Source organism: Macrosteles quadrilineatus, unplaced genomic scaffold (assembly GCF_028750875.1).
Source record: "Macrosteles quadrilineatus isolate MER2022 unplaced genomic scaffold, UCM_ALF_1.0 Scaffold_5__1_contigs__length_97177068, whole genome shotgun sequence".
NCBI classification, from domain to species: Eukaryota; Metazoa; Arthropoda; class Insecta; order Hemiptera; family Cicadellidae; genus Macrosteles; species Macrosteles quadrilineatus.
In genome coordinates, this window is record NW_026542598.1 from 51,447,166 (window position 1) to 51,469,489 (window position 22,324).

A 22,324-nucleotide genomic window follows, 5' to 3' on the forward strand; every position below is an offset into this window, starting at 1 on the left:
GAGTAACAACAAGCATTCCGTTTTCAACTATTTAAGCAAGTATAAATCAACAAAAAAAGGCTGAAAGCTATACTTGACATAAAACCTGGGAGTCAGGTTTATAATCACTTCGCTTGGGCCTTTTTGACCATAGTTTCTTTCACATTATACTGTTTTTGCTGTCTGATTACAAACCCTACGGTTTTATGTTGTGTCTATGTTTCTTTCACATTATACAGTTTCTGACTGTACGAAGAGATGGATGTGTTTTCAGCAATAAACATGATCATTGTCAATTGACAAGCTAGATTGTCAACAGCTGATCTATTTGCACTGGCTGGTTGTCTCCCATTCAACAAAAAACCTTGCTGTGCGAAAGCACAGAAAACATACTACTATAACCCAGAATGCCAACCTTATGGTAAAAAGCATTAAGTGTTTTGAGAGAGCTTTGCCTGTCAATCGTAGGCAGCGCCAAAGGAAATAGGAAAAGGAAATATATAGATTAGGAATTTGAACAACCTCCATCCTTATTCAGATTCCAGTTATGTTTGCTATATTAAACGGACAAGGAAAACAATGGTTGTAATGTAACTATAAATAACCCTGCCACAGCAAACCTGCAGTCTAAGCAAATTTCCATTTACCTGATTGGAATTTAAATTAAATCTGTTTAAATAACATTATGTTTGACAAGTACCTAGGTTTGCTGCTATTGGGAGGGTAATAAAGTGTGTTTTTTAGCAATATATATATATATATAAAATAAACTAATTTGCCAATTTTGATTAAAATATATCCATAAACAAGCAAACTGACAACAGTTAACTTATCCTCTATAAAAATAACATTGGAATTTTAAATTTTTGAATTTTCTCCATAACCAAAAACCCTAAAAGAACCTTCAATATACAATTTTTGTTTTGTTTTTAAGCTTTTTTAAAATGGTTTAAAGATAGATTGGGAAATTTTATGTTTTGAGGGTCAAACAAGATAAAACCCAATTTTTACCCCATAAACCTCCATGGATCATGCTGGATCACGAACTCATTCAAAATTTTATCCTGCCCTACACATTCAAGCCAAATTTCATCAAAATTGGAAAAAATTACTTAAGTTATCGCGTTCACAGACCTATTTATTTACATTAGAAATTTGATCGAATAGTGTTTTTGGACACTAGGGACATCAAAATAAAAAAAATTATATCAGTCCCGGGTCTAGGTCTTCCCGTGCCACCTACGGTAATAGCTACTTCCCTATAGGGAAATTCGCTAAAAGACATATGAGATTTGGAATTCTACTCTAGAATCAAGCCAGTAAATCTGGAATTTAAATCTTTTCATGAGATTCGGAGGGTTCAAGGAGGCTACTTGAAAGAAGGGATGGGTGTTTAGGTTTATATATTTGAAGCACACCATACAGAATCCATCTATTGTAGGATCTTGGATCAGGTATTTATTACTTTGCATCACCTTTGTGTGTGTCCACGCTACGCTACTCTATTTAGATTTGGCTCAATTTTTAACATTTTATTTAGTTGCAAGTATAGAATTTGAGGGAGAAAATATTTTGTTTTGATATAAAAAAAAACAAGGAGGTAAAAAGGGTGCGCTGCAAGCCCAGTGGTGGAGTCTCAGAATTTGGTGCAGGAGGGATCTGTTCGATTCCTAGCATTTCACACAAAAATTGAGAGATAAGATGGTTGTTCCTTGAAAGTGTTTTTGTTTTTAAAATTGTTTGGTATATTTAAGCCAATTTAACTTGGGTAGCCACAAAAAAAATATTACAGTATTACTTCTGGTAATTAAATTATTATTTTTACTATCCTTTCCAGGAGTGAGATCTTCTTTACGGAGACAGATTTCATAATTGAAGAGCATTATCGGTACCTACTGGCCATAGAGGGTTCTTATATTGCATCATCTTATACCTAATGGTGATGGGTTTTGAGCAGAAACCTACAGGACTAAGTCTACATTTCTACCAAATACACCAGCAATCCCAACTGGATATTTTATTTACAAACACACCCGTCTTATCCTATAAATTACCTAAATCCAAAATTTCGAAATCCTAAAACACCCCAAAACTCCCGCGCCCACCCGACCCTCTTATCAGTATTGAAGACCTGCGCTCAGGACTCAGGAGCGACCTTCACCTACCTTGAGACGGTCGATAACGCGACACTAGCGCTGCGGTTGGACCAGCGGTGATCCTAGTAACTACCGCAGTATCTCCCGCGCCGTCGTCGAGGTACGTTGTGTCGCTGTCTGTCTCGTGGTGCGTCCTGTATTGTGTTTGTGTTTACATCTATGGAAGTATGGACTACCCCAGGATTATGTACAGTGCTGAATGTTTAGGAAAATTTACAACACCCTACAACTACGCTGGAAGGTGAACTAACGCGGTAAGTTTACAACTTATTGTTTTATATTTATAACATTATTTATGAATTAATTTGTATACGCTTATACTACATATATATTTGTGTAGAAATACAATGTTTTGTATACGACAAACTTTAAAATCCTTTTTGACAAATTTTAACCAGGCCCTAATTGTATTTTACTGAAATAATTATGAAATTGTTCAAAATATCTCAAATTGTACTTTAAACATGACAAACATGCTCTGTGTAAAACTCATCGCCCTGTGCTATCACTGGGTCAATATTTACTCTAGATAACAAGCGTGAATGTACAATGGTTTGCTTACTGTGTATGACTGTATCTAAGGGTAGGAAGGGACGTAATGGAATCACCCAGTTCAGCTGTGACTGACATACACCCCACCCTCATAAGGGTTGTCTCTGCCGAAATTGACACTTTGGATATTTGTTGACCTGTATTGCTACAATTTGTTTGTTGGAATAATTTGGAAGACTGATCAAAATAGTCAAAAGGGGGGTTCACTCGTCTTCCATTCATATTTTGGTTAAAGTACGCCAAACTGATGATTGACAACAGTCCAACTTCAAGCCAGGAGGATAAACTTAAAAATCGTCTTTGTGTGTAGTGCAACAATACACATAAACATGAATGAACAAACATAAATAACATGTTAACCATGATTTCTCGCTAATTCATTTCCAGGCTTTCTCACTTTTTCACCATTGTAATATGGACGCAAACCCAAATTCAAAGAGTAAATATTTAATTTCAACCAGGTCGGTAAATTTTAATTTGTGTAGGACACATTTCCTTAAACAAACTCTCAACAGAATTGTTTTTTAGAGATTTTTTGTATGTTGGTTTAATATTAACAACAATTAAATTATTCAGCTGATCATAATGTAAACAATAAAGGGTAACATGAGAGATTTTAAACCCAAGCGACTTTATAAAAAATGTGAGGTCGGTTTTAAAATCTTCGTGACACGCTCTTTCCATTGAGCCGCCAATGATCAAAATCGGTTAAGAAATGGCGGAGGAGTTCAAAGGTCAAATTTTGAGTTGGCGTAATAATTATATAGAAGATTATAAATTTATTCGAGGGGGGGGGCTGTAAAAACTCCCGATACAGATTTAACTTCATTAAATTTTAACAACAATCAAAATGTATTGACTTGAGCCGTTGACATGTAAATAAAATAAAAGTTAGGTAGGGCAAAGTTGACGGCGTGGTTTGAGTGTTTAGAGCCCCGTTGATGTAGCAAATGTTAGAAACAATTAATTCAAGTAATTTGTATCTTAAGGAATTTATAAGGTGGTGATAAATTGTGTAGGGTGTCGTCGCTGCCTGGGCCAGGGGCTGGAACATCCTAAGAGGCTGTGTAAAAATATGAAGATATACAATACAGGAAATATATATTGAACCTATATTTTATAATGAAAAACAATATACTGTAGAGTAATATTATAAGCTCCGATGTTCCCAAATTCTCAGTTAAACTGTTGTTCATCAGTTTTGAAGTTCTAAGTGAAAGTTCACGATAATCTTAATACTGTAATTTGCTAACCTTGGCGAACATCTTATATTTAGCAACAGTTAAGTAGTAGGCCTACCTACCAATGATAAATGTTCGTTGTAAGGCAAAAGGAAAAACTTTGCAAAATTTATTGTTTAAATGTATTATTACACTGCGAAAATAGTTCTTACAAATTATATACTCACTGAACAGATTAAATATAAAATGGTGCATTGCCATAAATAAATAAATAGCGTGTGAATGGATTACACTAAAAAAGTCCAGCCAAACAAAAAAGGGCCCACTACTAGCGAAATACTAGGATACGTTTTTAAGGCTTAAAATTGGGGTTTAATCACCAAAATGAGTGCCTAATATTTAGATCACTGTTGACTTAGTAATACGTACCCGCATGCGAATAATAACACCAATGAATACGTCAAATCGCGATGATGACAGGTGACCGTCAACCAGGAGAGATGTATAACACATGATAAAGACAGACACAGATTGGTCTTATATTAGCCTTTTCTCTGTACAAATAGTGATGTAATGATCGAGGTCCGAATATGTTTTAAACACTAGAAACATTGGAATCACACATGTCTATTGTCTACCATGCGGTAGACATGGATCATGGTTTGTGATCAATGGTTAAATGTAGATTTTAAACAGGGCATTGAGATTCTGGATTAAATTTACAATTGACGGTATACGCTTATATTATTAATTGTTATTCAATGTTAATTATAAACTGATGCATGGTTAGTTAAGAATGAAATTGAGATTGTTTTTTTTCAGTTCCAAAGTTATGTTCAATTTGAGAGAGGAAATTTCCTACAGATTTTCCTTGCATAAAAATTGGTTTGTCTCTCATGTAGTTGTATCTAAAGGTCAATTCCATTAGCTATATAGTCTGGGCAAAACGCCATTGGTTGCTTGTAGAACGTTGGTAGAACTGTAAAGTGTATAATTAATGTAAAAGAGAACAAACCTATTATTCTGTCCATTTTATGTACAGAATGAAACTTTGACGTTTATCGTGTTCTGACATATTATGTTTATATTTTAGATCAAGTAATCCAATCTTATTGCATCGAAGTTATTGCAAGTCATGTCAAAAGTTCTCGATATTGTGAAAGAACGGGAATCGGTAGCTCCGATCACCGGATAGAACATGCAACTAAATCGATGTCAACATAACGAAATGACGTAATGCTATGTCATCGATGTTAAATCATAGATGTGCTGTCATTTGACATAGAGTTGCTCCAGTTACGAATAAAATGCATGGTAGTTTGCGTGCCTGTGGATTGTATGATTGCATGTAAAGCAAGTGATTATGTGCCATAGTTTGTCACCCAAGCATGAACTATATGTGTTCAAGTATCTTATCATTTAAATTAAATATATATTTTTAACTCCTCGCTGAACCTACGTAAAATTAAAAGATTTCCTAATGCATATTTTCACATCATGAATCCAGTCCTGTGTTCACAAGGATGATTACTTTTTAAGGGAATATGTTTTGTCCATGACTTTATGCGTCAACTGCCCCGTAGCACAAACTCTAGAATTCGAACCTTTTACTCTTACATGGGCAATGCTTGCTTGTATGTATGCATGCTTGTAAGCTTGCTTGCACAAAGATCTCGAAAATGGCTTCAACGATTTCCCTCAAATGTTGCAAATAATTTATTCCTGACCTACAAACGTGTTTCATGCAATTAAAAATAAACTGTTAAGAAAAATATAATTACATAAAAAAATGAAATTGAAAGTCAAAACTTGTTAACATTGGCTTTCTGAGTTGCTAAGTAACCATGTTGGTTGAAAAAAATAACAAGGAAAAAGTAAACATAGACTTATAACATGTGTTTAAAAAGCCATTCACAGTATACTAGCAAATTACAAAATACAGTACATCGGAAAAAACATCAGCTGTTACTATTGAGCTAATATTACATAGTTCAATGGAAATAAACTATAACAAGCCATGGATCGGTCCCCTGGTACTAACAATTTAAAATAATTTTTTAACCATCAAACCACGATATTGTCACAACAGCTGTGTCAGCATCAGCTGGTCAGATGAGATCCACAACATCGGATATCGTTGCGAAGGTCGTCAACGGTCAACGCTCTACTCCAATGTTGTCAAACACTTTCCCTGCCAATAGCGTATAAGGACATCTGTATTGCTTGATTCTTATTTCAACCATTGATTTTAGATACTCTAAGAGTCGTCTGACATCTGTATTTACCTACTGTTGCGAGATTTTAGCCGTGAGAGAACATGGTCGATTGAGTCTCGTAGAGTGTACCTACTACTGCTGAAACTATTTTTTCAAAAGATGGTAGTTGGTGTAAGTATAAAATATACTATATAAGTAGGGATCAATAAGTTCTTCTTTCAGTTTGCGATCGTTAGAAGTTTCGTATAGGATATAAAACGCCAGCACGTTCCGACGGCGGCTTAATTTAACTGAGACCTTTAAAAAAAAGAAAAACAAAAACTCGCAACAGCTTGGATTGGAAAGGCATATCTATTTCAAGATATTGCATCGACATCTAAAAGATTCAGCTAAAACACAATTAGGTTAGAATAATGTATTATTGGTTCCTCGTCTGTTTATTCAACAAATATTTACGTAAAGTTATGTTGTTTGCAAAGAAAGTTGCATAATCCAGACTACTAGTTAGTCCGGCTTAAATATAAATATCGGTGATTTCAAAATACAAGCGTTTATTTTCAGAATGAAGAAATGGGTGTCTACCTCTAACGATAGGCCTAGTCAAAATCTTAATACAGGTAACTTATGTGCTCTATGATTGCTGGGACTATTTAGTGAGAAATAATTGACTATTTAGTGGAGCGGTCAGTACAGTTCAGTAATAACTCGCACCATTGGCTTGTGCACATTACGTTACTTCTACAGTATAATTATTGATACTTAACGCCTCGGTTGACCAGTGATGGGTAGGATGGGTGTCCAGCGCCAGGTAGGTAATAAGAACGCGACTTTAGTGGTGTTCCCAGGACACCACGACATCATTTCGTACTTACAGCTACATTTTACTGCGAGATGCCCGACCTGAGATACAAACTCTCTGTTGCGTTGCGTCCTTTGTTTAGGCCATAAAATATCAACTGTACAGTTTACTTCATGCAATTGAACAGTAAATGTTCTGTTAAAGCTTTTGTTTACTATCAATTGTGCTCGCCTGACAATCAAAAGGTCACCCGTTCGATCCTGAGAAGAGACCATAGGTTTTCAATAGTTCGAAACTAGCCTCAACTTGATGCAGTTTCAATGACCATCGCGCTTTTAATAAAAAATTGTTTTTCTCTTTTCTACCATCTCTTTTATTTTATGTAGTCTTTGCAAGTAGTTCGGGTTTGAACACTAGAAGAAAGGTAATGGTTCACGAATAATTGTTGTATTCAGAAACAAAATCAATACGGTAGAACCATGATAACAAGACTCACATGGGGATTATTAAATACCAAATATTATCAAGGTTTACTTCTTATCAAGGTCTGCGATAACGATTAAAATGCCCACTGCCAAGTTTAGGGCTAAAATAAATTCTAGGGAATTAAAAATGACATTTGTCATCGAGGTTCTTGTTATCGAGGTTCCCCTGTAGTAAACAACAAAACTCCTTTAGGCAACATAAGAGCACAGACAACCCTAAAATATCTTCATTGGATCAAAAAGGTCGATGAATCTATACAGTAATATGAATGATCTATCGTCCTACATTGTCTAATGTTATAAATCCAAGAGTGCGATGTTGGACTGAGAGACCTTGTGCACCTGATCTGTTTGTTGAAACAGCTGTTTTAGCGCACCACTTGTACAAACGGCGCCATCGGGTGACTCATTCAAATGTAACAGTTTCGGCTTACGAAGATGGTCATGTGAATATAATTGATCGGTAATTATACTTCTAGATAGTAAACCGTCAACTTGTTGTAATATCGGATTGATTTTACAATACATTTGGTGGCGTTTTATCTTTATGATTTATCCCTGTTGCGAAATAGATAATGCCGTAGTTCTCATCAGGTTTCAAATTCCACAACTACAATAGGACAAGAACTCTTATTGTACTACCGAAGTAACTTTTTTTATCCGTTACAAGTTATGAAAATGTTATAAACTCACACCATCTCGTATGTTATCCTTACGAAAAATAAATTAATTGCTGTGGACTATTTCTTACAGACATATATTCATACAATTTTTAAATTTGTATTTCAAAAGGTTTAAACATTTGACCAGAAAACAAAGAATGCGTGGATTATTTACATCCACAAACCTATGTCATTCTTTCATTTCTAAGCTAATGTTACTTATAAATCCAAGGATCTAGTAACCATTTGGCTTTACGTTGTCCTTTTTCATCACATGTTCCCTCATCAACGATATGCGATAATTCTTTTCATGACCTGATGACATCCGCAGATGTTGTAATACAGCAAAGAAAATGGTAGTGACTGGAGTCACACGGCTCACAGACTTGAATGTTCTTTCCATGTTTACATTTACATGTTAAAGAACAGTTCTGTATTCTGGCTGCACTACGCCGAGCTTTCCTCGCTCAACGGGGAATGTACGGCACCTTACCTGCATTCTTAAAACCCAACTACTAGTAAATTGTAAAAATGTTAAACCTGACTTGCAGAAATAATATTATTCTCCTATTACTTTAAAATCGGTAATTTCTTTACTATCTGATTATAGGCGCAAAAAAAGCCGATTCCTGCTCTCTTTCAATTTTAGGCACTTATATCGATGGGTTTACTTCCCGCGCTCTATATGCCTATACGTGAAATAATACGCATGTAAACGCCTGGAGAGGTCGTACAAATTTAAAAATTAATCTTACAAATAATCTGCTGAAGTTCTGCTTGGCGCACTAGTTACTATGCTAAACCTTCGTTTAAGGGCCAAAATATAGAGCTAGAAGTTCTTATAATCTGAAGGTCTCTTTTCTCTCACACACCTAAAATCTTTGCATAATATTTTTTTTCCATTTACTCGTTTAAACATTAAAGCTTACTCCAGTTACAGATGTTCACACGATTTTTTAATTTGTATAGCTATATCTAATCAGTACGGAAGCCAGCGAATGTTTCCACAGTTATACAAACAAAACAAGGACTTTGCCGAATGAGAGAGTCGTTCCAGAAAACAACAACCTCAACCTAACGTCTAGGTCAATGTTTACTACTGATTGGACGAAAAGGTCGTCACAACTTATTGAAGTTCTTTGTATACTCTTGTCTAATAATGATTTAAAAATAGGGGTTTTGTTAATGATATTTCGTCCCCAGTTGGAAGTTAATCTATTGTTCACCACACTATGATGTTTTTAGCTGTTTTACATACGTTAATTGGTGGCTGAAAGATACGTTTTGCTGGCCATGCCAGCTGTCATCGTCATTTGGGGACCGAGCAGGTCTTTACATCCCTAGGGCCGCAAAATCAGCTGCCCGCGCTTACTTTGTTAATACATGAATGCATATTAAATACACAATCAATATCCATAGCATTGCAATAGAATTGTTTTATTGTCACCGCTGCCTAGCAACTATTTATTATTATTTTTGCTGATTCCTCCAATAATTTCTTCACATAACCTTAAAGTTGTAGTTGTGTTGACTATCATCAGTGTGCATTATTATTGTACTGAATAGTGGTAATAGGGTATAGTGTGGTGAAAAATAGCGTTCGTACCACGGACCAAAATGGTTTTCGGCCCTAGGTACGAAATATACTATTAAGTTTTGGCGTATGTTTGTAAGTTGTTAACAACTTGAAGTTGGGTGACCACATGTTCGGAAATGTTGACTGTAATAAACATAATTCCATAAATATATTAATTTGTCATCCTTGTGGGTCAGATGAAGACGGTTTTAATAAGTTTCCTGCCAAATAGCGTTTCGTCACTTATAATTATTATTTTACAAATAAAAAAAATGTTTCACCTTAATAATTAATCTATATTATAGTATATTCCGTACCTAGGGCCGAAAATAAGGTTTTGCCGGCTCGAGATAGTTTTTAAGTTCGAGACGAAGTCGAGAACTTAAATCGATCGAGAGCTGCAAAACCATTTCGGTCCGTAGTACGAACGCTATTTTTCACCACACTATACCCTATTACCACTATTCACCACTATAATAATGCACACTGATAGTCAACACAATACAACTTAAGGTTATGTGAAGAAATCATTTGAGGAATCAGCAAAAATAAAAATAAATAGTTGCTAGGCAACGGTGACAAAAACACAATTCTATTGCAATTCTATGGATTTTGATTGTGTATTTAAAATGCATGTTTTAAGTAAGTAAGCGGACAGCTGATTTTGCGGCCCCGGCCTGTAAAAACCTGCTCGGTCCCCAAATTACGATGACAGCTGGCATGGCCAGCAAAACGTAACTTTCAACCACCAATTAACGTATGTAATACAGCCAAAAACATCATAGTGTGGTGAAAAAGTATTGCTTTACCTCTAGTGTCCTATTGAAAGAGTAAAGCTTAGATTGCAAAACTCTCCCTAAAAATGAAAACGTTTTTTTTTTTTGCATCAGCACACTCATACGCAATAAAATAATATAATTTAGTATATTTTTACTTTTTTTATTATGTTCGCCATCCCACATAATGTGTTGGTTCTAATCGGACATAAAATATTAAAAATTGGTAATTATAGGTTAAAAACACGCAATTTAAAAGATTAAAAATTACCTAAACAGATGAAATTGAATGCAAAACTCTAATGATCTTCTATTGTTAGCAATGCAATATTAAAGATTCATTATAACTGAATTGTAATCAAAACCTTTGAGCTTAGGAAGTTGGAAATTTAATTATAAAGTAGATAGATGCCCGGGCTGTGATTATTAAGGGTAGATTCTACCACTGACCTAGTTCTCCATTCAGTCCCGTGTATTCATCATAGTTCTATGCAAGACTGCATCTGCACTCAGCGTTGAATCGTTATTCAAATGCAGAAATGTTTATTCGACTAAACCCCATTTTCATTCGAATAGATTACATTGTTTTTGTCAGGATCTTGTGATGGCGTTTATTTAGAACTGTATGCTAACAAACGTACGTATACATGTTATTAGTTACCTACTAAAACGACGTTATGATTATAAGCTGAATATTATGGTTTGGGTTCAATGAAAATAGTAATTTCAAAATATGCCTTTTTACAAAATTTTATAATTATAATTATCTTACTATTAATATTAAAGTATCCTTTGAAATACAAACAATTCAATTTATTACATTATTTTTACATCCCGATTGGCACGATTAACCTTAAAGATCCCTTAAACATTTATAATTCTTGTGGATTAGTCGAAGACACTTTTCTGACTATTTCTGTCTAATCAATTTATAGGGAGTTTTTAAATGTGCAATAAATTTAACAAACTATATGCAAACTATTGCTAAAAAGATTATCGCCAAAAACATAAAATCAATTTTAAAATAACACAAACATTTAGTCGACACTATTGCACTGAAAAGTTACCAACATGAAACATACGAAACAGCCTTCGAATTTCTTTAAATCGAACCAATAATCATTCCAATCAAAAATATTTGCAATATCAATCCGTATACTTAATGTACGATAAGGTATACTTTATAAAGTTGTGTGTGTATTTACTACAGCTTTTGTTTCCGTGCCAGAGTTGTGCCATACAATGGGCAATCCCTTGTGCTCGGCTGCCGGGTTGCATTCCAAAAACCACTTTTTCGATCCATGGGCGGATCATTTCACGAAATTCTCATCTTGAATCGTCAGCCGCCGCCTGTAGCTATTACTGCGCTCCGACATCGCGCCTAATGTGCTAATATAATAATCGGCTTACAACATTATTGCGGATATTTCTTATTACAGAGTAATGAAGAAGTGTTTTAAGTAAAATATTTCTGTTGACAATTCCGACCAATGTATGTTATTTTTCAAGTTTAGAGCCGAAGAAGTAGTCCTAAATACAGTAGTATAAAAATTCCCCTGTCCCAGCAGACCTACTAGACTACGTGAATTTCCATTTGCCTGATTATATTTTTACTAGAATGTTTCCTTTAATAACATCTGCTGCTATAGTGATGTTAATGATGTGCGTTTTTTAGTTAAATAAATAAGTGTGAGATAGTGGATTTTTCAGTATTCCAACTGCTCTATTATTTTTTTACCTAGGGATGAAACTAGACATAAGCCCCTTAGTGCATGTATTACAATCTAAATATTTGCTTAGCATGACGTAAATTATTTTTACAAAACCTACTTTATCGCAAGCCCCACAAAAACACTGCGTCATATAGTTATTGGATTTGGCGATGTACGTGAGAGCATTTCACACCTAGTGCTCACAATATTGCGTATGACTCATCACTTGCTGGTCTTCGCTCTATGTGCTGATGTTGCTGTAGTCAATGACTGCACTAGCACCACCGTTGACGAATAGACAAGTAAATATGCATTGCTTGGTATGTGGTCTAGGTTACACTTCTACGAATGAAATGCTTGCAGATTAAGTTTTCTGTCAGTTTTTAAATGAACGTAATGATTCTAGGAACTCTTCATCGACCACCTATGTTCATAGACCACCTACGTAAAAGTTTCAAAGATTCCTACTACGATCCAGTGTTATTTTCATCCAGTGTTGTAGTGCTATTTTCTTGACAATCAAGAAAATTGTTTTCCAGTTTAACATTTGTCGCCAATGATTGTCACTATTGTCAAGCTCAAACAGTTCTTGCTTTACTGTTATGTTGGAGAGATTTCACCGACTTTATTGATGGTTCAGATTTAAGAGACGTTCACTGCTAAAATGTATTTTCTCATTTTTTTCGGTAAAAATAATTATTAAATTTGAAAATTTTCTAGATTTTAAAATAGGCTTAATATTATTTTTATTAAAGAATATTCAGTAAATTAAAATTTTTTGTGAGCCTATATCGCTGATGTTTGTATCTTTGTCGAGATAATGTTATGAAAATGTGTTTTCAAAAATATCTTATGGCAGTACAGCTCTAAGATCAATTCTTAATCGAAAAGTCTTTCACATTCTGGATATTAGAGAGAATAACTGTATCCGGAACGGAATAAAACCATCGGTCTCACCGAAGGTAATGTTTAATGTTAAATGACGTGTGATGAAATAACTAACACTTAATTGCTTTTAATCTAAAAGTTTTCAATTAATTCCATTGCACCTCCCCACACCGTCACCGCAAAACCATGAAAAGTCCCGAGTAGTTATAACATCTCATCATTGGAATATACGTTATAAATAATGGTTACATGTTCTAATCCAATATTCAAAAACCTACATACAAAAGTGAATTTAATAAGATGTGTAGTAAATACAATGACATAGAAAATCCCTATGACTTTTCGTATATTTTTAAATATCCCTATATCTACTTCATTTTGTTTTATGATGCACACATAGGCTACGGCAAATCTTGACATAACTTGATAATACATAGCTTAAACAGATAAACAAAAAGATAGCGCAATAGTCATTAAAGGTGTATGTCCTGACTGCCAAAATATGACACACAACACTATACATAATATGTGACTTTGGAATTGGTGTGATCAGTCAAGTCCAATCTACGACAAACAACGCCAGAAGTAAACAATCCAAAAATGGATGCTTAAACTTGATCGGATGTCTTGGGAGGAATCAGTCATAAACCACAGAATACTAAATCTGATGGTGGTCGCCCTCACTGCACAAGCTTTACTGCGGTCGCGTGAATGTTTGTAGCAAGACATAAACATGTTCCTCGCCAAACGACAAAACGTGAACACGATCACATGACTGCCTGCCGTCACAAGATTCTCGAGGCGTTTGTTGATACTGTCCTGGTTGATCCGAGTGGATGTCGGAGATTCCAAACGGTGATTGCAGACTTGCACCTTGAAAACGTTTTGAGATAAATTTTCTTGCAGAGTATCGTTTATGCTGTACATTTTTAAGTGTTAAATCGTGTTGATAAATTAATTAGACGAAAAATAAATGCTGTTCCGTTGGTAGCATGCCTACTTGCTTACTATTGCCATCTTGATCATGAATATGTTTTATAAGTAACGCATTGAACATGCCTGTAATGTTACAAGTTACATGTTGAATGTTTGAATGTCTGTTCCTGTGATTTGTCGTCCAAGTTGGCTGGTTGTAGACTCCTAGATCCAATTTCAAATTCTATACTTTGGAGGGATTTCACTCTTCAAAATTCAATTTAATACGCCCTTCCAATTTTTTGGCTATACTACTGTACATTGTTACATCACCACAGTAGTTCACTGAATTGTTGCATGTTTCATACTTCGTTCACAATATTTAGGCGGTTTGAAGGGAATTTCCCCAAACAACTTGTTTTGTATTTAATGTATGTTGCTTTCAGCTGTTGGGCTATTATTTTCAAAGGTAAGGGCCAAGTGGAGCAAGGCAACGCTAAACAAATAAAAATTTATTTATTTATTTAATAAATAATAAATATTAAATAAATAACAATTTATTTAGTGTTACCTTGAATGAAGGGGATATATTTCCCCCCCCTAAAACAGCCTAAATATTGTGAACAAAGCACAGTTTAAATCTTTTCTCTCAAGTATAAAATCGGTAGATAAAAGTATCTTAGCCACCGATTTCGGGCGATTTCACTGCTTTGATACTATTACTTGACCGTCGGCTATTTCTTGACCAGATGTTTAAGTGTATGTTTACTCTATGCTATTCCCGCCATGTTTACCCACCAAAAAGCCCGCCTTGGACAATGAGGCCTAATGATAGCCGAGCGTGGTCAGCATTCTTATCACCACAGATAACGGGGACCTACTATAGTAGTAGGCCTACTGACCCCGGGCCAAGTTTGGACTATGAAGCCCCAAAATGACCCACGCTTTCTGACACGCAATGAACTCTGCCAGGAGGAATTTGTAGTTGGATTTGGTTTGGTTTGTACATGGTACACACGTCTCTTTAGAAAGATAATAAAGTCTGAATTTGTACTAGTAATTGAATCGTCCGAGTAGCTGGGTAGTGTTCGCCTTCAAATCTGATGGTTGGAGGTCCGATCTCATGATAAATACTGGAATAATGTGCCATTTGTCATTTGGATTACTACCAATTAATGATGATGAGAACAAAAGGTCGAGGTTAGATAGTAACCCGGTTTTGGACAGTTCACTTTTTATTACATCAACACTCATGCACGATCACAAAAAATGCAGAGAAAGGACTGATTTTCAAAGAGAAACTTTCTGATTTTGTTGTTTATCCCCGAAATTGAATTCCGTCCTGCGTAGAAAATGAATCGACTCTGGGAAAATTGCTCCCGTCTAACCTAGGGCTATAATTTCTATAATTTCGATCATAGGATCGTCTAATGATAGTTTCGGCACGATCGCTGTAAGATCTAGCAACTCGATCGTGAGAACTCGCCAGATAAAACTCAGTAGATTCTAGTGTTCTATCGCAATAGATTATTTTTCACCGTCTTCAACATATTTACCACCTTGTATGTAATCATAGTGGAAGTGTAAACTGTCAAGTATTATTTGACGTTTTCGCCTTCTATGTGTAAAGGTAATACTTTAAATTTAATATAAACTTCGTACACAAATACTTTAATGATACCTATATTAGATTGTTCGTACTAAAACAAAAATAACTCTCGGCAATCAGCTTTAGTCGAGAACATTAAATGTACATTTTTCGTATTTGTTAACATGTTCGCTAATATCACTAAAGGAATAGTTCCGATGGAAAAATACGGCAAAATATCATAAAACATTATGAGTGTCTTTCATAGGGTTGGATTTTATGTTTAAAAACAAAAAGTATCAAATTTCCATATTTATATGAATTAAAATATTTAATGTACTTTTTGTATGCAACATTTTAATTCTATATTTCACGGTGTAATGCATGTTGCATACTTTCATGTTATTCTTCTTAAAGCCAAAATATGTAGAATATAGCGTTTAATAACTTCGTAACAGTTGCCCCTTATTAACATCACAAGATGTAAGCAAAATTTGAAATACTGTATAGCTATACAAAGCAAACAATATACTAAATGATTTTGTAAAAAATATATTCTAAAGAATGGTGACGTGTGACACAAAATATGGTTCAGCACATGCACTTAAAATGCCTTTTAGGTCGTTGATAATTTCCCCAAGTTAAGCTAGAGTCCAAAAGAGTCAATTTTGGGCCTAGTGATGAAATTATAAAATACTACTATTTCATGATAAATTAATCTTAAAAAATCGACGAATTTATGATAACATAAACCTTATTTCAGAGTAAAGAAATTTCAATAAAAAAAATGCAAATTAACATTATTCATTCTGCAGATAACATATCGTAATGGGAATTGTATTTCGCAGTCGGATTGGCTGAGAAATCTAAGCCAAGTATGGTGTCATATTGTGCATGATAAGTATAATTGGGTTTAACAGTATTGTAAATCAAGAGGTATATAACAGTTTGAATTATAAGTGTATCCTTCAAATTAACACAAATATCTTAATAGACTGATTCGTTGTAAATATGGGAGAAATATTACAATGGGGAAATTTACCCTTTAATTTTCAAAGGGTCTAATTGCAGCAATACATTCTAACATTAGTTATTTTCAACGCTAGAGCAATTTAAAAGAGTTTACTTAAAGACTTAAGGCAAAAGAAAAACCACTTAAATTTCTGTTTAAGATCAAATACTGTACCTTAAAGAATTTTATTTAGGCAGGCACATCTTAACAATTAATAGTTTTGATTAAAGTTCAGTACGTTAATTTCATATTGTTGAACTTGTTATGTTACTGACTTGTAGATAGTAGCGTGGACACCCTATTACATACATTAGCTTTTGCCAATTCTTTGTTTAACAGAACATAGCTTAACGAGCTGCTCTCAGAGTGAGCTAATATAAAAATAATATTGTCCCTCTTAGTATTTTAATCTCTGATTCTTATGTAAAAGATACTATTGTGTTATAGTGTCAAAATAATTACTTCATTTTCATACTATACTGGCTACAGACGGTTTATTTATATGAAATATCAAATTTAATCCATAAACAAAGGTTCAAGTGACCGGAAACTATGGAGACAACTTGGTCATGTTTTGTTTCTTCTCTCCTTATCAGCTGATCGCTTATCAGGATAAACCGCTGGAGATGGACTTCTGACGGTCTCTGACTCATGGAGGGGTTCAGTAGTTTTCGTGTTCGGAAGTGATAAAGATGTCCTTTTCAGTGTAAGTTTCTTGTGCAATGGGGAAAACAATGAAAACCCGTAAGTAGTTATAGTAAGATTTTATAATGATTACCGTATATACTTACTTTATTTTAATTCTATTCAACTACCTATGGTCGCTTAGCAGGAATAATGGTGTATCTAATATTTTTAGGTTAAACACATATAATATGTTAGCAAGGCATATCGCCTATTGATATCTAAGAAATATTTTTTCTGAAAATTAAGAATACAAACAAAATTGAATTTAAACAGTTATTAAAAGCAACAAGCGCTTGATCAATTTAGCCGTTCATATGAATCATCGAATACAGGACCTTATTTTAAGGTTAGATTCATTGTATGAATCATCTTTGAAACTATCAAAGATGATTTTAAATGACAAGCTTTAGGTGTGCAATCTAATTTCCTTTTCATGAGATTAATGACTGACAAACTGGTAAATTTTAGGATTAACTTTTTTTCAAAACTGAATGTTGTCAAGTATAATTTTTATCGCGTTACAAGATTGAACTTTTGAGCGTGAACCCTTTACCAATAAGTTACTAACATTGTTCTTGTACCGATGAAAATCAAAACGTTTATTATAATAGAAAGTTAGACAAAGCTGTAGATTTGTAATCTAAGTCTACACTGTCATGATGTTGTTAATCTCTACATACTATTGATAACTCCCTGTTCATGACATTGTCTATCTCTTTGTTTGGTTAAGATCTTGTTGTTTTGTTTACTGGCCGTTCAGTCTTCTAACTCTGTGGGCTTTCTTCATTTTAGTTAAGTTAAATTTAGATTTATGGAAAGAAACGTGTCTATTACTTTTACGGTTGGTTGATCTACTATGATTTTTACCTTGCTGATTTACACACTTTTAATGTACGATTTTAGTTTTGTTATTGTCATTTAGTACTAAAGGATTACGTCAATATTAATCTCTGTTATCTTGTTTTAGTTAAGATGATGGAATAAGCCTCTATATTATCAATTGTGTAAGCGGGGTGTTTTAAAATCAAAATTGTGAGAGTTTGACAGCTTGCAAATTAATATTAGAGGGAGAGGGCTCGAATTAAAGGTCTTGGTCCCAGGGTAACGGGAAAAATAGCAGATGAACTCCAATTCTTCACCAGAAAATAATAGAAAATACTACAAATATCTTCCATTTAAAATTCATTGGCATTGAAAAACGTCTGCTTTTTCTCATGTACATACATGTAATACAAATGTATTATCATTTTTATTTTAATTTTAATTCTGTTGATAGAGTGCATGCAGTTTGTTTACTATTTATGAATAATTTAGGCTAGGTAAATTCTGCTTTTAGTAAAGTTATATAAAAATGATTAACTTACAATTTTCAGAGCTGCTGCCTGAAAGATTATTTGATTCATAGTTTGTTTAAATATTACAATAATATGTTTTAAATTTGAGCTTTTTAGGGCCTTATGTCCCTACGCCACTTCTTTTAAGGTTAGTCCTGCCTAGAGATGAAATATACTTCCTCGTGTTGGTTAGTATATGGTCCTGCCTTGTAAAATATGTAAACAATTGCTTGATTTTAAAATAAACAGCTGAAATAAGATAGAGAAACTGAGTCAACTCCAGTGTACTGAAACACCACCAACATGAAGTACACACAAAACCGGCATCAGGTTTTACAGTTGGATGAGAAGTCTAAGGCTCTGTTCTAATACCATAGATAAAACATACTCCCTTAGTAGATTCCTCATCCTTATGGAACAGCTGATGCCAATTTTATTGGTAGCTCTAGCCGGTGCACTGTAGAGGTCGTGTTTTGTTTACAATTTGTGTCTTGTAATTTCAGTCATTAAACAACGTTCAACTAAATAAAACGATCTAATTATAAAAATGACTTGGCCCCTAGTTATATAACCAAACACTAGTAAAGTACAAATCATGAAACCTTAAAATAATAGGAACACGATTTCGTTGACACTAGCGATCAGTGTCATCGGACATGAACTAGACACAAAAAACGAGCTTCAAAATTTACAATGGAAGCAATTTACAAAATTTACAAATTTTTGCAAAATTTACAATAGAAGTCTACTTGTGTTGGTTAGTCTATGGTAATACTTTGTCATCTTCGCCTATGGCTTCTTGATCTTAGTTTGTCACACTGTCAGCTGACTACTAATCAGGTGACGAGTGACGTCACTTAAATCACTTCCGGTCACCGTTACCCGCGATATGCGCGTGCACGTACCGGAAACCACAGCTAGTTCCGCTCTACTGACACCTTAGGAGCTGTACCCGGCGGAAGTGCAGCTTGTCACATATCAACAGATCCTACTTACCTGGCCGCCGGGGAGATGGGAGGGTTGTGGCCGTGGGAGAAAATTGAAGGGAAACGGAGAAAATTGAAGTTGATGTACATCTAAAAATTATAGTACTGTACCCTTTGTCAAATCTTTCAACAATTTATTTCGTTGAGTTTAAGACAGGTGTCAGAAGTTCCAGGTTTTCCAAAACGGTCACCTGTTTTACTACTAATTCACATGGGCTCTCCAGAAATGATAATTCAAAAACATTATTAGAATATAATTAAAGTTCTTCTATCCTTAAATATGAATAATGTGTTCGATTAAAAACCATCGATTATATATACATGTGTATAATCCATGCTAAAACTCAACTTTTTCGGTTATACAAGGTGTTCAAAAAAGGTCCTCAAGATATATAGATTGTGAGAAGACTCCTTGTAGTCACGTCTATACAGAGTGTTTCCGAATTGTCTGGACATATTTTGTGGACTTGTTCCCTGGGCTAAGGCAAACATAAAACACCATATAAGTATGGGTCTAAAGTGCCTAGATTTCTGTCTGTCGGTCTGTTTGTGATTTTTATAAATGATTTTATATCTTGGGCATTTTTCAAGATAGAGATTTAAAATTTGGTATGAATGTGTAGTTCTGAAAGTAAAAAGAACTGTGAAAATGTTGTTCCAATATCTCAAGCTGTTTTAATATGGCTGCAGTTTAAAATCTTTAATGCCAAATTTCCCTGTATTATTAACAACAATCGATTGAAGTGTTTGTCATGACAAATTAAAATCATAATTGTTTGCCCCAAGGCGACAGGCGGAGAAGTCACTTTCATCGGCCCTTAATTGTCACTCGAATTGTTGTTTTTCTCCTACGATATAGCGAATTAATTGTGTGTTTGTTTATTCATATCGAAATATTCTTGGAACGAAGGAAATGAGCTATAAAAATAGAAGTAAAATAATAAAGCTAAGATATAACAAATTTGAAATTTAAGTATGGCTAACTTGCATAGCAGGAACAGAGAAAACCCCCCTATCTATTATAATTTGTTAATGTTATTTAAAAATATATAAATAATATATTAAAATGCCTTTACTATCGAGCAGCTCTTAGTACAATCATTACTTTACAGAATAATTCTGGTTTTATACTCACATAAAATCTATATAAATAAAATTAGAGTTTTGTCTGTACATTGCTTAGAATAATGAACTTTTTGGTTATTTTTACATTTCATAGGTCAGAGAAACCGAATCAAACCTTATCTCAATTTCTGTCTGTCTGTCTGTCTGTCTGTCTGTCTGTCTATCTGTCATTCTCTTGGTAACGCTAAAATACGCACTTTATTACAACTACTCCTCAATAACTATAGCACTGTCCCGCCTGAAACTTATTTTCCAAATACTATACATATATGAGATGGTTTTAGACGTATTTCATCGAATATGAGACAGTTAGATATTTAACAGTAAACCCTTGAAAATCAAGTTTTTGTCGATTTTTGACGTGGAATTTCTGGAAGCCCATGTTAACCTTATGAGAAATGAAATTATTGAATTTTAACAGCTGTTTCAATTAAACAAGTTGGTTCTGTTCTGTGATGTTCAATAGCATTAAAGTTACAAGGATTACCAACAGGGTGCAGCACTAGCACTATTATTTCTTTTACATTTATGACAACAGCTAATTTGCAACCTGGAGGCGAGTGAGCGTAGCGAACGAGCTAACCTGAAGGCAAGTGAGCGTAGCGAACGAGCTAACCTGAAGGAAAGTGAGCGCAGCGAACGAGCTCCAACATACAGGTGAGTGAGCGTAGCGAACGAACTTCAACCAGGACGTGATTGAGCCATGCAAACGAGATCAGATAGTAAAAATAAAAGTAAGCCTACCGTTATAGGATCGACCGGCAGACACAGAGGTAATTTAACCTTTTATTGATTGTCATACCGATCCGGAACAACAAAAAACAACATAAAATGAAGCTATGTATAATAGTTTGGCCAGCATATCTTAAAATATGCAAACCAACTGCTGTTCTTTATATAAGAAGGTTTCAACTGAATATTATAAGATCCCCGTGCGTAGAACGGGTACACAGCTAGTATACAATAATTATGATAAAAACAATGCTTATGATTGAATACAATTATTTATATAATTTTGATTTTTTTATAAATCTTTTCAAATATAGGACCCACAGCTGTTTTAGGTCCAAAGGGAGATCATTGTTGATTAGTGTTTGAAATATGTTTACTTAAAGTGTTAATATGTAATTATTGAAGAAAAATAAAAGTGTAGAAATAATGTCGTCGATTAAATTCGTTTAGCCGATTTAAGCAAATAATAATTCATTGAGCAGCAATATATCATTCATGATAATATAATATGTTTTTAATATGATATGTTTATGATAACGTTTTGAACCCGATAAAACGACAAGCGAAATCAAAGAATAGTCTCCGCTGCCTTCTGATTGGCTGACGCGCCAAATACCGGCTTCTCATTGGACGCCAGACAACAATGATCCTATCCGACCCGTGTCGCAATAACTCAATGGTTTGCAAAAAATGACCACATATAGCATTTCTATTGTTATGGCATTTAATATATGCTTTTATTATTTTTCTTTTGCATGCCATCACTACGCATCATCATAATACTCTCATGGTGATTTCAATGCATATATGTATGTACGTGTGATGTCACTGTTTATTTTTAGTTCGCTATTTCAGAACAAACCTTTAATTATAATAATATAAACTTTGCCTGTGTAAATAAATTATTTTTCATTTCATTTCATAATATTTAAGTGTAGTTTGAAATTGCTAATTTAAACATAC

At 34.3% G+C, this 22,324-nt stretch overlaps 1 protein-coding gene across 2 annotated transcripts in view; it reads left to right on the forward strand.

Annotated features, from left to right (window-relative positions):
* The first annotated feature begins 2,232 nt into the window (after nucleotides 1–2,232).
* The window catches only part of LOC128995055 (uncharacterized), a 76,338-nt gene continuing 56,246 nt past the window's right edge, over nucleotides 2,233–22,324 (forward strand). Inside the window, exon 1 of one of the 2 annotated variants that reach the window (XM_054419933.1) lies at nucleotides 2,233–2,389. Coding sequence is in view for 1 of the 2 variants with exons in the window: in XM_054419932.1 (XP_054275907.1) it covers nucleotides 17,220–17,241 (22 nt within the window). In the remaining variant the exon portion in view is untranslated. Of the gene's footprint in view, nucleotides 2,390–17,150; nucleotides 17,242–22,324 lie in introns of those variants that run through there. The other variant, XM_054419932.1, reaches the window with a different exon arrangement.